The 15,542-nt window shown below is 39.5% G+C and overlaps 1 protein-coding gene across 2 annotated transcripts in view; it reads left to right on the top strand.

Moving 5' to 3' along the window:
* LOC121280486 (protein FAM107B-like) overlaps nt 1–14,265 on the top strand; it is a 70,757-nt gene extending 56,492 nt beyond the window's left edge. For both annotated transcript variants that reach the window (XM_041192532.1, XM_041192531.1), the window contains 2 exons: nt 6,230–6,386; nt 12,148–14,265. In XM_041192532.1, coding sequence (XP_041048466.1) covers nt 6,230–6,386; nt 12,148–12,264 — 274 coding nt within the window. In that variant the 3' untranslated portion in view covers nt 12,265–14,265. The remainder of the gene's footprint in view (nt 1–6,229; nt 6,387–12,147) is intronic.
* The last annotated feature ends 1,277 nt before the right edge of the window (nt 14,266–15,542 follow it).

The following is a 15,542-nucleotide window of genomic DNA, read 5'->3' as shown; positions in this document are numbered from 1 at the left end:
TTGGCCGCCACATGACCAGACTTGCCGCATGAGCAACAAAGTTTGGGTTGCCCAGCGTAGACAAGGTACCCACGGCTTCCCCCGATAGCGAATCTGGAAGGGGGGGTGGAAAACGGCTCCCTTACCGTCGGTCTTGAGCATTACCTTAACCTGGCGTTTACATGTCCAGATCCCCAAATTATCTTTAACTTCAGTGCAGCTTCCAACCTTATCGAAGTACCTGGTAAGGAAGGTGAGCACGTCAGCGACAGGGACGTAGGGGTTGTACAGATGTACCATTGCAACCCGTTCACGATGCAACGGTAGAACAAAGACCGGCTCCGCCATCAGGATCTTCATTTCTGGCAGGTCTTTCTTTTCCTCAAACACCTTCAGGAGTTTGACACAAGCTGCCACGTGCTTGAAGGTCACATCAAGGAAACCAGCGCTGGGGAAATCCTGGAGGCAGTAGATCTCCGCAGCCTCGAAACCACACAGCTTGAATAGGATCCTCTTGGTGAAGAATGTCCTATCCATTCCTGTTCCTTGCTCGCTGCCCTTCACCATGACTCGGATGGTGTTAGGTACCCCATGGTAAGGGGTTTGACTGGTTATAGCCATTGCTCTTTCCCTGGCATTTTGAGCTGCACACCCTGATCCCCTTAGGTCACTGTTTCCCTCCAACTCTAATCTTGAAGTTTTTAGTAAGAAACCATGCTCCTTTGAATCATTCTGTTCAGCATTATGATCAATAGTATTATCCCTGCCTGTCCTTTGAATTATTTATTTTCTAAAGTTGAATGAACCTAATGATATTCCTGCCATTATCCTTTAGGTTTATGCCTGCAACTTTTTAGAATGCAAATTTAAAATGCGTTACACTTCAAGAAAATAGCCTGCTTAAAAGCTGAACTTTGTTTCCACTACAGTACTACAGTGATCCTGCTGGTGGCAGTGCTGAGCTACACATCAATTTTCAGCAGCACCATCAGCAGAAAGTTGGTTATAAAGGATCATAAAAGTTACAACACAGAATGGGACCATTCAGCCTATCATGATTGTGCTGGATAAAAACAAAAAACTGTAGATGCTGGAAATCCAAAACAAAAACAGAATTACCTGGAAAAACTCAGCAGGTCTGGCAGCATCGGCGGAGAAGAAAAGAGTTGACGTTTCGAGTCCTCATGACACTGACTGGGTCAGTAGCTTGCTAGGTCCTTTTCAGAGAGCATTTAAGAGTTAAGCATATTGCTGTGGGTCTGGAGTCACATGTAGGCCACACTGGGTAGAGATGGCAGATTTCCTTCCCCAAAGGGCATTTTATTGAATGAACAAGGTGAGTTTTTACAGCAACCCAGTAGTTTCACAGTCACTATAATTGAGATAAGCTTTTTATTCCAGATTTTATTCTCCAGTTGCTGTGATGGGATTCGAACTTGTGTCTCTGGATCCTTAGCCCAGGTTTGTGGATTACCAGGCAAGTTACATAACCATTATGCTACGGTTCCCACTTCTGGTGTGAGACAGCACCTAGAAGTCAGAAGGAGTTTGTGGGGGTAAATAACTTGCATCTCGATAGCATCTTTCATGACCATAGTATACCCCAAAGTGTTTTACAGCTAATGAAATACTTTGAAGTGTAGACACTGTTGTAATGCAATTTGCACACAGCAAGCAAACAGCAATGTCATAATGACCAGATGATCTATTTTGTAATGTTGATTGAGGGATAAGTATTGTCCAGGACACTAGAGATAACTTGTGTGCTGTTCTTGGAAGTAGTGTCATTCACCTGAGGGGGCAGACGGGGCCTCGGTTTAACATCTCATCTGAATGAAGTAATGTAATTATCCAGACATGAGAGGGAACTTAGAATTTTATTGTTTGAATAAAGATTGTGGTGATTGTGCCATGTAAAACGAGCACTTTTCCTGCAATAAATGATCAGTGTTTCATGAAGACAAACATGACAGGCCTCAAACAAGGAGTGAACTAATGGTGGGAGCCTTTAGCAGTGGCTGTGGGAGGTCATTCTTGCTTGCCAACAGTAAACTGGTGTTTGCTGCCATCTACTGGACAAATGAATATGTGCCAGTTGTAACAAAACCGAAACATTCTTAAATTAACAGTATTGTCTTTTTCTCTGATATAGAGTTAAAAGTCAGATTAAGGAGTGTGGTAGGGTACAGTTTGGTCAAGGGGATAGATACTGTTCTCTGCAGCCTCGAGTCAGAGTCCTAAAGGCTGTGATGCCTGCCCGTTAAGGTTAAGGGCATCTCCTTGTGGTTGGAGAAGCAAAAACAGAAATACCTGGAAAAACTCAGCAGGTCTGGCAGCATCGACGAAAAAGAGCAAAGTTGATGTTTTGAGTCCTCATGACCCTTCAGCGGAACTAAGTAGAAATAGGAAAGGGGTGAAATATAAGGTGGTTTAAGGCGGTGGGGGGGGGAAGGGTTGTTGGGACAAGCAAGCAATGATAGGAGGAGATAACCAAAAGATGTCACAGACAAAGGAACAAAGAGGTGTTGAAGGTGGTGATATTATCTAAAAGAATGTGCTAATTAAGATTGGAGAGCAGGTCAAGCAAGGTAACTCTAGTGGGGGTGGGGTGAAATAAACCATGGGTGGAATACATTTAAAAATAATGGAAATAGGTGGGAAAAGAAAAATCTATATAAATTATTGGAAAAAACAAAAGGGAGGGGGAAGAAACGGAAAGGGGGTGGGGATGGGGGAGGGAGTTCAAGATCTAAAGTTGTTGAACTCAATATTCAGTCCGGAAGGCTGTAAAGTGCCTAGTCAGAAGATGAGGTGCTGTTCCTCCAGTTTGCGTTGAGTTTCAGGCTCCAGTTGTGTGGTCTGTTGTATGTTGGTTGTGACTGGCTATGGAACGATTGCCGTTGTACAGTGTCCTGTACAACTGAAGCATAACCTCCCTACTTGTGGGAAACCAGGGTTACAGAATGTGAGCGTAAGAACATAGAGAAGCTGGAGTGGGCCATTCCAGCTCTCTTCTAGTCTATTTGCCATTTGATGAGATCATGGCTGCTCTTCTCCCTCAATTCCACTTTCCTAAACTGGGGCACTGACACCACTGAGAAAACAGGAGCTGTTCCATTGGGACAGACTCCACTTAGTTAATTCACCAGCAGAATGGGCCAAGTTGGTAATTAGAACTGAGGGGGCTGTCCCATGAGGAAACGTTGTGCACAATGTGTCTATTTTCTCTGGATTTAGAGAATAAGGTGACTTCATTGAACTGTATAAAATCCTTAGAAGGCTTGACAAGAGTAGATGCTGAGAGGCTGTTTCCTCTGGCTGAAGAACCTGGAACTAAGGGTCATAGGCTTAGAATACAGGGTGAGCAATTTAGACCTGAGATGAGGAGAAACTCCATCGCTGAGGGTTGTGAACCTTTAGAGTTCTCTTTATCAGAGTGTTGAACATACTCCAGTTGGAGTATATTCAAGATTGATATCACTTAATGCCCAAAAATCTATAGTTATGGGGATAGTGTGGAAAAGTGAAGCTGATGTACAAATTCAATCATGATCTTATTAAATGGTGGAACAAGCTCCTATTTCTTTTGTGCTTATTAAAATGATCCAGCTTCAGAATATTTCCATTAGCCTGAAAGTTAAGATGCTGCTCCATTGTAGTGTGGCTCTCTTGACTGCTACTTTATTTTTAGGGGCCTTCTGCTTAATCCAGGTTACTATTCAGTTTACTGAGTGGAGTCTTTGCTGCTCCTGTTCTTTTACCAATTTATGGGTTAATAAATCTTGAACCTCGAGTAGGCCAATACCCAAATTGGGGTGATCAATTCAACTGTGTGCTGTTGATATGATTAGTGAAATATTAACTCCAGACCTACCTGGTGAATAAACAACACCCTGGCAGACCATATAACTCAGACTCCAAAGTACGAAGCAAGTTTATTAAGAAATAAAATTAGCAAAATTCAGATGATATTAAAGATAAATAAGGACTGATTTACAAATCTGCATTGAAAACAAAAGTTTCAACACTTCTCACGAATTGAAAAAAGTTTGAGAAGAAAAGTTTGTATGTAAAATTAGACAATGTTTCCATTTGCTTCAGCTTGGCAGCTGTATGAGAAAGCATATGGTTACTCAACAAACATTGATATGGGAACTTCAGTAATAAATAGGCAGACTGGGACAAAGGCCAACTTGATAAAATATCTTTATGGTAGACAAAGTTGCAATCAAGACAAACTATACTGCAAAACATGGGAGATCCTTTTGGGAAGAGGATTTATTTTTAACAAAAATGAAACATTGTAGATGCTGGAAATCAGAAATAAGAACAAAAAATGATGGAAGTATTCAGTTGGTTAGGCAGTATGTGTGGAGAGAAAAGTAGAGTTAACATTTCAGGTCAATTATGTTTTCATCAGACTGGAAAAGGCTAGAGATGCGACCAGTTTTAAGCAAGGGAAAGTGGTGGTGGAGGGGTGAAAAGAACAAAAGAGGAAGATTATTAATAGGGTGGAAAGCAGCTGAGATTAAATGACATAAGAGATTATAATGAAAGGCAGAAGACTGTGGTAATTGGATAAGTCAAGAAACAAGGATGGGTTTAGAGGAGATGTGAATAATTACACCAACATAGCAGAAGGGGGAAAGGGTATGGGAAATCTGACAAGGGGAGAAGGCCCCTGTGGCCTGGAAGTGTGGCGAGCGAAAGGCCGATGGACCCTGGAGTGCCGACCGCTTTGCCAGCCGAATCCCCATTCCCCCACCCTTCCCAATTACCAGTGATTATGGAGCAGCCATTCTCCATTGCCAGCACCTGCTGTTCAAGAGAAAGTAGGAAGGCTGGTGAAGGTTTAAACTTGTCAAACTCAATGTAAAGTCTGTAAAGTTCCTGGGGGTTAGTTTTTTCCAATTGGTCCTCCCTTTTTTTTGGAAGATTTAATTAACAACGAGTTATTGTTCCACTCATGCAGGCCACCCTTCAATACTTTGTTCAAGTGGCCTTCCTTCATGTATGATTTAGATGCATAGCCTGTCAACAGTTAGTATTAGAGGCATCACAGCCGATAAATTGAATAGGTGTCTTGCAGATCTTGGTGTTTTCTATTCGATTGCACGTACGGTGCTACCAAATAAAAATATTAGGAAAGTCACATACTTGATTTGTCTTTATGTCAAATTCACTGATATCAGTTGGGATAATAGTGGTGGGTGCCTTCACCTGGCAGTGAGGTGTTTCTGAACAAGACTTCTGCTCTTTACTTTTCAGCAGAGATCACAACATCATAATAATGTGCGTGGATGTGTGGTGAGGATAGCTTCAGCGCTGATGTGATGCCCTCCCAAGACAAATGGTCTCATGACACAAAATGTGCAGCTTCACATAACAAAAATTGATAACGTGGGAAAAGGTATAGGGAAAGGGAATAGGCAAATTTTGAAGCTATGTTCTTGTATGTACTGCTGAGGATCAGTCGTGGTGCCATATGACACTTGGTGATATGAATGCGCCTCTCAAATTTTAGACATCCTTTGTTTCAGGTGCATGTTTCAACAACAATTATGGCCACAAACCTCATTGTAGGTATAATAATCCCTAGGAATCACAAAATGCACATTTAAATCAAAGTGGGTGCAAGACAATTGGTAATTAGCAATCTACGTGACATCAAAGTATGTCACTTGTTGTTCCAAACCTATTAGATATTGATCCCTTTCAGTACCTTTACGTTCCAGTTGTACAGACTAAATTGTTAGCTAACAGCTATTTAAAGGAGTTTTTAGTTACCGCAATCCCCCAAAGGTTTGCTAGAATATCTTAAATGAAACAGTTATGATTATGAATTGCTGCAGCATTTTAGTTCTGTAATTTTTACCTCTCCATGGTAGGGGGATGGTGCAATGGGGTATGTGGTTGCACTGTTTCTGGACAGGGTCAGTGGATGATCTTTTTTGTGTGTTCTCTTTCATATGTTTGTAATCCAAATATAAATTATAATTTAAGAATTTGTAATAAATGAATTTTACTATGTAAGTTGTGTACTCCTTATTTGGTTATCATTCTGACTCTCATTCGCACTTGCAACTTACATTTGTACACTTGAGGAGTGCCTGGAGCTCCAGATCACCGGACGTGTAGCTAACTCCAGCAGAAATAATATACTGTGAGAGAAATTTGCCTTGGCTTTCCACGGACAAAGCCACAGGAGATTTATGAGTTAACATAATCTTTACTTGTGATTTTCTTGCAGAGGTGTGAGCTCTGAAAACAAGCCAGAGCTACAGCGAGTGCTGGAGTACAGGCGGCGAGATCAACTGATTCGACAAAGAAAGGAGGAAGAAGAGGCGCGGAAAATGAAATCTCCTTTTGAACTTCAGCTCCAGAAAAGACAGCAAAGATTAGAGCAGGTTTGAATGAGCAGATGTCCTGGGAATTCTGTGGTTTTTAAAAATTATTTGGTAATATCTATTCTCGTATGCTCTCTCTCGAGACTGCTTGGTCAAAGTTAGATTATGTAACTTTTTTAGCTGGAAGGCTGTGTCAGTCTTATCAGAAGGGGAACAAATTAATGTTACATTTCTGTAAGTCAAATTGCACTACTTCAGTATTACCCCAAATAATCTAATATATCTAGTTATATATTGCATACCATGTTGATGAATTGGAATTGGGGGTAAAAATTGATCTTTAGTAACTGCTTAAAACCAGCTAGATGAGCCACAATGCTTTTATTAGTTCAACAACATCTGAAAAACATGTTCAACGACATATATCTACCAGACACTCCAGCCCCATTCTTCACAATCCTCGATCTTTCTTTCTTTCAAATTCTAATTCTGTCTCTCTGCTCCTCTGCTGCACAGCAGCACCTCCACAATACAAGAGAAAGCAAGGGGGATAGAGACTCAAATGGAGACATTCATTGATACAGAGAGCCTGCGAGTGGGAGGGAAAGAAAGAATGAAAAAAAGAGAGAGCAAGGAAAGAAAGCCGCTACAAATGTTAGACTGGGGATATGGGAGGTATGCAAAGCAGTAGATGTCCCAGGAATCAAGAACATAAAAGTGGATATTTTAATGAAAAGCTAAAATGCCCTATGTCCAGTGTTGCGATCAGGTGAGGAGGAGTGAAATGGCTTCCCTCTTGTCCCACTCTGTTTAATTGCAACAGGTGCAGGTTTTTTTTTAAGATGTGGTTGCCAATTCAATAAGTGTTTAACTGTTTACATGCTATGACTGTAAAAAGACACAAATGCAGAGGTTTCTTTGCGGTTTTTAAAAGAGAGTAGTATTATTGCACTTAACATGGTAAAAATAATAAAATGCTTCAACTTTCACGCACGCACCCGCTCAAAGTGCCCACACGACCAAGGTGGAAGGGTACTTTAAGTAATTGAAAGTCCCGTAAAGTTAAAGGGGTATATGGATCCTGGAGGTTAGTGACATGGCTGCTTCAGGCTGAATTCGGTGGTCCTTCTAGGTTCAGCATCGAGGTAATGAATATGTTGATAGTCAATTCATCTTTCCTTCCGGAGATGCCAGCTGCTTGGTTGATTCTTTACTCTCCAATGCTGCACATGGAAAGTCAAACAGCAGTCAGGGCTGAAAACTTGCAAGTTGGATGGAAAGAGAGAGCGAGAGAAGCCACTCAGTGTCTTGCTTCTTCAGCATCACATTTACTTGTGCACTGGCCTGCAGAGAAAACAGGTGCTTAAACACTTCAGTCTTTTTTAAAAATTCAGTTAGTGGTTTCCAGCCAATAAATCCATAAATTTATTGCTTTTTATAAAGCATGACTTCATAACACGAGTAAAAGTGAAGCCAGCACAGACCAGGGATTTCTGATTGGCTGCAAGTAACAGCAGCCAGGATGATACACAAGCACTAACCATGCATATAAGGAACCTTTCTCCCATTTCACCAGCAGAACACCTTGGAAGACCGGAGACTCCTAGTCAATCCAGGAAGGTTGGCACCTCAAGGTTAATCAGTGACAAAAGCACATCCAATCACACTTAATGAACTACTCAAAGGGCCGAATGCTGCTTCTAGTTTCTATGTAACTAGACATGGCCGTGCCTGTGGGGTATGATATTGAAAGGGCAGAAACTAAAATTGTAGTCAATTAAGAACCTGTCAAATGATAGATACGGAGTAGGAGCAGGAGTAGGCCACTCAGCCCTTTGAGCCCGCTTTGCCATTCATAAGATCATGGCTGATCTGATTGTAATCTCAATTCCACATTGCCCCCCCACAGCCCCCCCAATAAACTTTCACCTCTTGCTTATCAAGAATCTACCTACCTCTGCCTTAAAAATATTCAAAGACTCTGCTTCCACCACCTTTTGAGGAATAGAGTTCCAAAGACACTCAGCTCTCAGAAAAAAGTTCTCCTCATCTCTGTCTTAAATGGTCAACGCCTTAGTTTTAAACAGTGATCCCTAGTGCTAGATTCTCCCACGAGAGGAAACATCCTCTCCACATCCGCCCTGTCAAGACCCCTCAGGATCATAAAGGTTTCAATCAAGTCACCTCTGTACTAAACTCCAGCAGATATGAGCCTACCCTGTCCAACTTTTTCTCATAAGACAATCCTCCCATTCCAGGTATTAGTTTAGTAAACTTTCTCTAAAAAAACTGCTTCCAATTCATTTACATCCTTCCTTAAATAAGACCAATACTGTACACAGTACTCCAGATGATGTCTCATCAATGCCCTGTATAACTGAAGCACAAACTTCCTACTCTTACATTCAATTCCCCTTGCAATAAATGATAACGTTTTATTAGCTTTCCCAATTACTTGCTGTACCTGTATACTAACTTTTTATGATTCATACACTTGGACACTCAGATCCCTCTGCATCTCAGAGCTGTGCAATCTCTCACCATTTAGATAATATGCTTCCTTTTCACTTTTCCTGCCAAAATGGACAATTTCACATTTTTTCACGTTATATTCCATTTGCCAGATCTTTGCCCACTCACGATCCATTTATATTCCTTTGTAGCCTCCTTTTGTCCTCTTTCTACCTATCTTTGCGTCATCAGCAAATTTAGCAACCATACCTTTGGTCCCTTTATCCAAGTCATTTATATAAATTATTAAAAGCTGAGCCCCTAGCACTGATCCCTGTGGCACACCACTAGTTACATTTTGCTAGCTAGAAAAAGATACACTTATGCCGAATCTTTGTTTCCTGTTAGCTAGCCAATGCCAATAAGTCAACCCCTACACCATGAGCTTTTATCTTCTGCAATAACCTTTGATGTGGCACTTTATCAAATGCCTTCTGGAAATCTAAGTACAGTATATCCATTTTATCCACAGCACATGTTACTTCTTCAAAGAACTCCAATAAATTGGTTAAACATGACTTCCTTTTCACAAAAGCATGTGGACTCTGCCTGTTGACCTTGAATTTTTCAAAGTGCCCTGCTACGTCTTTAATAATTGCATCTAACATCTTCCCCAACCTCTAAGTGAAGAAATGTTTCCTCACCTCAGTCCTAAATAGCTTACCCTGTATCCTGAGAATGTGGCCCCTGATTCTAGACTCTCCGGTCAGGGGAAACGTCCTCCCTGCATCTAGTCTGTCTAGCCCTGTTAGAATTTGATACATTTCAATCAGATTCCCTCTCATTCTTCTAAACTCTAGTGAATACAGGCCCAGTTGAACAAATCTCTCCTCATACGACAGTCCTGTCATCCCTGGTTTCAGACTAGTGAACCTTCATGGTGCTCCATCTATGGCAAGTATACCCTTTCCTAGGTAGGGAGACCAAAACTGCACACACTACTCCAGGTGTGGTCTCACCAAGGCCTTGTGCAACTGCAGTAAGACATCCCTTCTTCTGAATTCAAATCCTCTTGAAATGAGGCCAACATATCATTTGCCTTCCTAATTGTTTGCTGCACCTGCCTGTTTACTTTCATTGACTGTTGTATGAGGACACCCAGATCACTTTGTACATCCACATTTCCCAATATATCACCATTTAAATAATAATCTGCCTTTCTGTTTTTCACACCGAAGCATATATTTTCACATTTATCCATGTTATATTGCATCTGCCTTCTGTTTGCCCACACACACAACTTGTCTAAATCACCATGAAGCCTCCTTGCATCCTCCTCACAGTTCACAACCCTGCCCAGTTTTGTGTCATCAGCAAACTTGGAAATATTGCATTTGCTTTCCTCATCAAAGTCATTCGTGAATAGCTGGGGCCCAAGCACTGATCTCTGCGGTACACAACTAGTCACCGCCTGCCATCCAGAAAAAGACCCGTTTATTCCCACTCTCTGTTGGCCTGTCAACCAATTCTCAATCCTTGCCAGTATATTACCCCCAATCCCATGTGCTTTAATTTTGCCCACTAGCCTCTTACGTGGGACCTTATCAAAACCCTTCTTGAAATCCAAAGACACTACATCCACTGGTTCTCCCTTATCTATTCTACTAATTACATCCTCAAAAAACTCCAGTAGATTAGTTAAGCATGATTTCCCTTTCATAAATCCATGCTGACTTTGTCTAATCCCATTAATGCTGTCCAAGTATTCTGTTACCACGTCTTTTATAATAGGCTCTAGCATTTTCCCCACTACTGATGTTAGGCTAGCAGATCTGTAATTCTCTGTTTTTTCTCTCCCTCCTTTTTTAAGTAGTTGGGTTACATTTGCCACCCTCCAATTTGTAGAAACTGCTCCAGAGTCTATAGAATTTTGGAAGATGACCACCAATGCATCCAGTATTTCCAGGGCCACTTCCTTTAGTACTCTGGGATGTAGATTATCAGGTTTTGGGGATTTTTCAGCCGTTAACCCCATTAATTTCTCTAGCACCATTTTTTTTTTACTAATACTGATTTTCTTCAATTCCTCCCACTCACTAGACCCTTGGTCCCCTAACATTTCTGGGAAATTATTTGTGTCCACTTTTGTGAAGACAGAACCAAAATGTGTTCAATTCTTCTGCCATTTCTTTGTGCCCCATTATAAATTCCCCCGTTTCTGACTGTAAGGGACCTACATTTGTCTTTGCTAATCTTTTTCTCTTCACATATTTATACAAGATTTTACAGCCAGTTTATATGTTCCCTGCAAATTTACTCTCATACTCCTTTTTCCCCTTCTTGATCAATCTTTTTGTCCACTTTTGCTGAATTCTAAACTATTCCCAATCCTCAGGCTTGCTGATTTTTCTGGTGCAATGCTTTTTTAACAGCTTAAAAACAGAAAGAAAATTTCCCTTTATATAATGCAGTTCACAACCACTGTTTTTACAATTTGCCATGATTGATTTCAACCCCTCAAATCAAATGCCTCATACCCATACCTGGAAAAATAATTTTTTAAAAAGTGGTCAAACATTGATTTAATAGAGAGATTCAAAATCATGAGAGGTCTGGACAAAGTAGATAGGGAGAAATTTTTCTCATTGGTGCAAAGATCAAGAACCAGAGGGCAACTTGGCAAAAGAAGTAATAGCAACACGAGGGAAAACTTGTGAGATGGAAAAGCGTCTAGGGTCTGGAATACACTGCCTGAGAGTGTGGTGGAGGCAGGGTCAATTGAGGCTTTCAAAAGGGAACTGGATCGTTGTCTGAAAAGGAAAAAATGCAGGGCTATAGAAAAAGGCAGGGAAATGGCACTAGATAAATTACTCCTTAGAGGGTCAGCACAGACATGGTGGGACAAATGGTGTCCTTCCATTCTGTAACTATTCTATCATTCTGATTTGCCAACAATGGAAACTCCCTGAAATATTCACCAAAGTGTAAAATCATAAAGTGCAGTGAAAATTAGAAAAAGTTATTACAGCTTAAACTGCAAGAATATCCAACGTTTTTCACTTTTACCGCAAGGGAAAATTGAACTTTGCAGTAATTTTGGAATCTGAGGACGGGGTGTAGGTTGTGGCGCAGTCTGGTCTGGGAAAATTTCCAGTGTTCCCAATAACAGTGGCTTCATAATATGTTAGCAATCAGTTAGTTCCTGCTTTAGTACTGATAACGTCATTAATCTAAGATGAAGATTTGGTACCTGACATACTTTACATAACATTTTACAATATCTTGTGGTTTTCTTGCAGCAAGTTCAAGTCAAGATTTGTACATAAGACCATGATAATATTTACGTGTTTTGTTAAATGCTGTCTTTCAGTTGGAACGAGAACAGGAGAGGAGTGGAGAGGAACAAGAGAATGCTCCTGAATTCATCAAAGTCAAAGAAAACTTGCGGCGAACCTCTACTTTCAGTACAGAAAAGAAGGCTGGGTAGTATTGAGCTCTTCAGTCTCAGCTGAATTTAACTGGTGGGTTAACCTCAACACCAGTTCTACTTGACTGATTTGCTATGCCATCACTGTAGAGCTCATTTAATGTTCTTGTCTTACTTCAGAGAATAATGAAATATGAAATGTTTATTCAGCTGTGAATGGATGGCCAGGCTTTTTCAGACATAAAGAATGTTGGTTCCATGGGCACTCACCAAATCTGGTCATTTGGTGAAAACAAAAAAAGTGCAACTTTATGATGAATATGCCAGTTTGGAGAAAGGCACAGATAGTAGGAATCCACTGAAAATTGGAATCCACTGAATCAGGATGAAGCTGGAAGGTGACTTTACTAATAGCAGAGTGCAAGTGATCTATCAACACTGTAAATTCATTACTCCCTGCTAAAACTGATGATGTGAGCTGCATTGAGTTAATTGTATTCTCGTAAACATTGCATGTGATGATGCAATGCATATAAATAATGTTTCATAGTAAGGGTTTTATGCAAAGATTCTTCCACCTAAATAACATCAACTGAGTTTCTGCAGTAGTGACACTTAACTATTTAATGCGAACACAACAAAATGTTCCCTTTTTGACAGAATGGGATGGTGAGAGTCATCATCATATTACATTGTTGGGTTTTATGCCATCAAAACAAGCCTTTTGCCTGTCTTGCAGTTTGATCAGATTTTATGACTTGTATGTCTTGGTTTCTTGGGGTGCAACTATATTTGAATTTAAAATGTTGCTAATGGAAGGTTACATCATTGTAAATGCTGCATATATATTTTAATATTAATCTTGAGCTCCAGATCAAAACAGTAAAATAAATGGTACATTGTAGTATTTTATGAATATATCATTTGTATGGACACACATACAGCCATCAGCTAAATTTAACGAGAATCTGCCGGGAAGATTCGGAGCTGTGAGCTGCTGATTTTTAGAGATTGAATTTAGATAGAACAACACCTTGTATTCTGGAAAAATATACCATGATTCTCAATGGGATAATCGTCTACACACATGGGTTGAAGTAATGAATAGGGTCGGCACAATTATAACTTTTACAGTAAACAAAGAAACAATTGACCTAAACACTTTAGAAATGTATGTGTCTTCTTGACATGTTTAATTTTAGACTAATTTTATTAGACATTACTACAATAATTTATTAGTTTCATACATTTCATCAATATTGTATTACCATATTAGAATGAATAGAATTCCATGGAGTTAGCACAATAAATATATTGACTACTGATTTAAGGTCAAAGTTGTATTTTTTAAAAATCAGTGCTCATAGCTAATTGATGCAGCATTTTTATATTCATGTTGTCCCTATGTTATATTTCACAATACTGATATCATTTCTGGTATTGAGTAGTGTCAGGTCATGGAGGCTATGCTTTCTGTAAAAATAAAACTTATTAGTTGGTTATGAATGTAACCCTGAAATCCTTTTAAATATATTTGAGTTTGGGCCGCTCTTAGCTTTGCTCTCCATGTATTAGATTTGCTGGATAATAAATTAAAAGGATTTCTTGTACTTTACTTGAACAGGGTTGTGAAAAATTTCAACTTAGCTAACACTGTTAAAATGACAGTTTGCATTATTTATAATGGTAACAGATATCTGTATATGTTTTGGGAATGTTGCCTTTGACATGTTGCTGATTAGGTATTGACTGTTGGGTAAGTTGTACCTATCACATCACTACAATAAACAATGGTTACATATGTCTGATAGAATGTGTCTCACAGCACTAACCATAGAATGGAGTTTATTTTCTCTCACTGTTGCTCATTTTTGGGGAATTGTTACTTTTCTATTTGCATAAACATGCATATAAAGTTCAAGTCACAGTCTATGAATGCCTGTGATTACTCTGTTTAGTTGTCAATAACAGGAGAAGGGTTATATATTCAGCTGTACTGTTGCTGTCTATAGGTTTGTGTCATTGTAACTTATAACTTTGAAATAAAACATGCATATTTTACTTTGTGGAAAATGCTGGTACATATTGTTTAGATTTTGCATTCTGTGTTTCAAATATTTCAATTACTATAATGTTTGTGGAGGTTTATACTTTCCAAAGAAATTGCTGTTTTTGACTACATAACACCCAATGCAATTTTACAAAATTTGTAATGATGGGGAAGATTTTTCATCATACAGCACCGAATCATGTCCTTGGGTCAATCCAAGTGACTTGTAGCCAATGACTTACATTTTGAAGCATAATATTATTAATGCAGTAGCCAGCATGCACATAACAAGGTACCAAAAACAACAAATAACCAATGAATCTATTGGAAAAAAAACTCAGTTCTATGAACAGTGCCATGAAATCATTTATATTACCTCAATGAGACAGACAGTGCATTGGCTTAACGTCTTAACTGAAAGAAGGCACCCTGGCAATTCCCTCAGGACTTCATTAAGATTATGTACAGAAGTCCAACAGAGGGAGTTAACTTCTCAACCTTCTAATTAAGTTATTACACTTATTTGTACATTTCAAAACAATATTTAAAATCAAGTTTATGTAAGATTTTAGCTCACTTAACAATTAACCCCATATTGCATTACTACTCAGCTGTCTAACATGCTCAAACTTTAAAATGAGTGTGAATGTTTAAAAATCATAATAGATCTTCAAAGATGATGCAAAATATTTGATTTCTCTGAACAATCTTGTATACATTCCTTTTTCTTGGTTGTCAGTTCTCTATTGGCAGTAAATACAGAAATTACTGTCCAACCAGCAACTGTTTGAAGTAAATATATGTTGCCTGGAAGATCCTTGGGGGAATACAAGAGATGATGGTGCAGGAGCAGGAAGAGAAGACATTGCAATTAATGCTTTGGTTATGATTAGTTATATAAGAATGAAACTAGGCAAGGGCACCCCGAACCAGCTGGACAACAATGGAGAAGGGTGCTGTGATCAACTGTGTCAAAGGCTGCAGATAGGTCCAGAAGGAAAATGACAGATATTTTACCTTTGTCACAGTCAAATAGGATGTCATTTACTGTTTTGATATTGTGGCAGGTGTTGAAACTTGCTTGGAGAGATTTGAACAGAGCTCTGGGAAAGATGGGCACAGATTTGGCATGGGACAACACATTCACGCACTTAAAAGTGGAAAGAGAGATTAGAGATGGGGCGACAGTTCACAAGGACGGTGACGTCAAGTGTTGGTTTTTTGAGGAAAGGAGTAATGACAGATTTAAAGGAGTAAGGGATAACAACTGAAATGCTTCAGAATTTAT

The sequence above is a fragment of the Carcharodon carcharias genome, chromosome 7 (genome assembly GCF_017639515.1).
Source record: "Carcharodon carcharias isolate sCarCar2 chromosome 7, sCarCar2.pri, whole genome shotgun sequence".
Classification (NCBI taxonomy): Eukaryota; Metazoa; Chordata; class Chondrichthyes; order Lamniformes; family Lamnidae; genus Carcharodon; species Carcharodon carcharias.
This window is presented reverse-complemented; position numbering and strand designations above follow the sequence as displayed.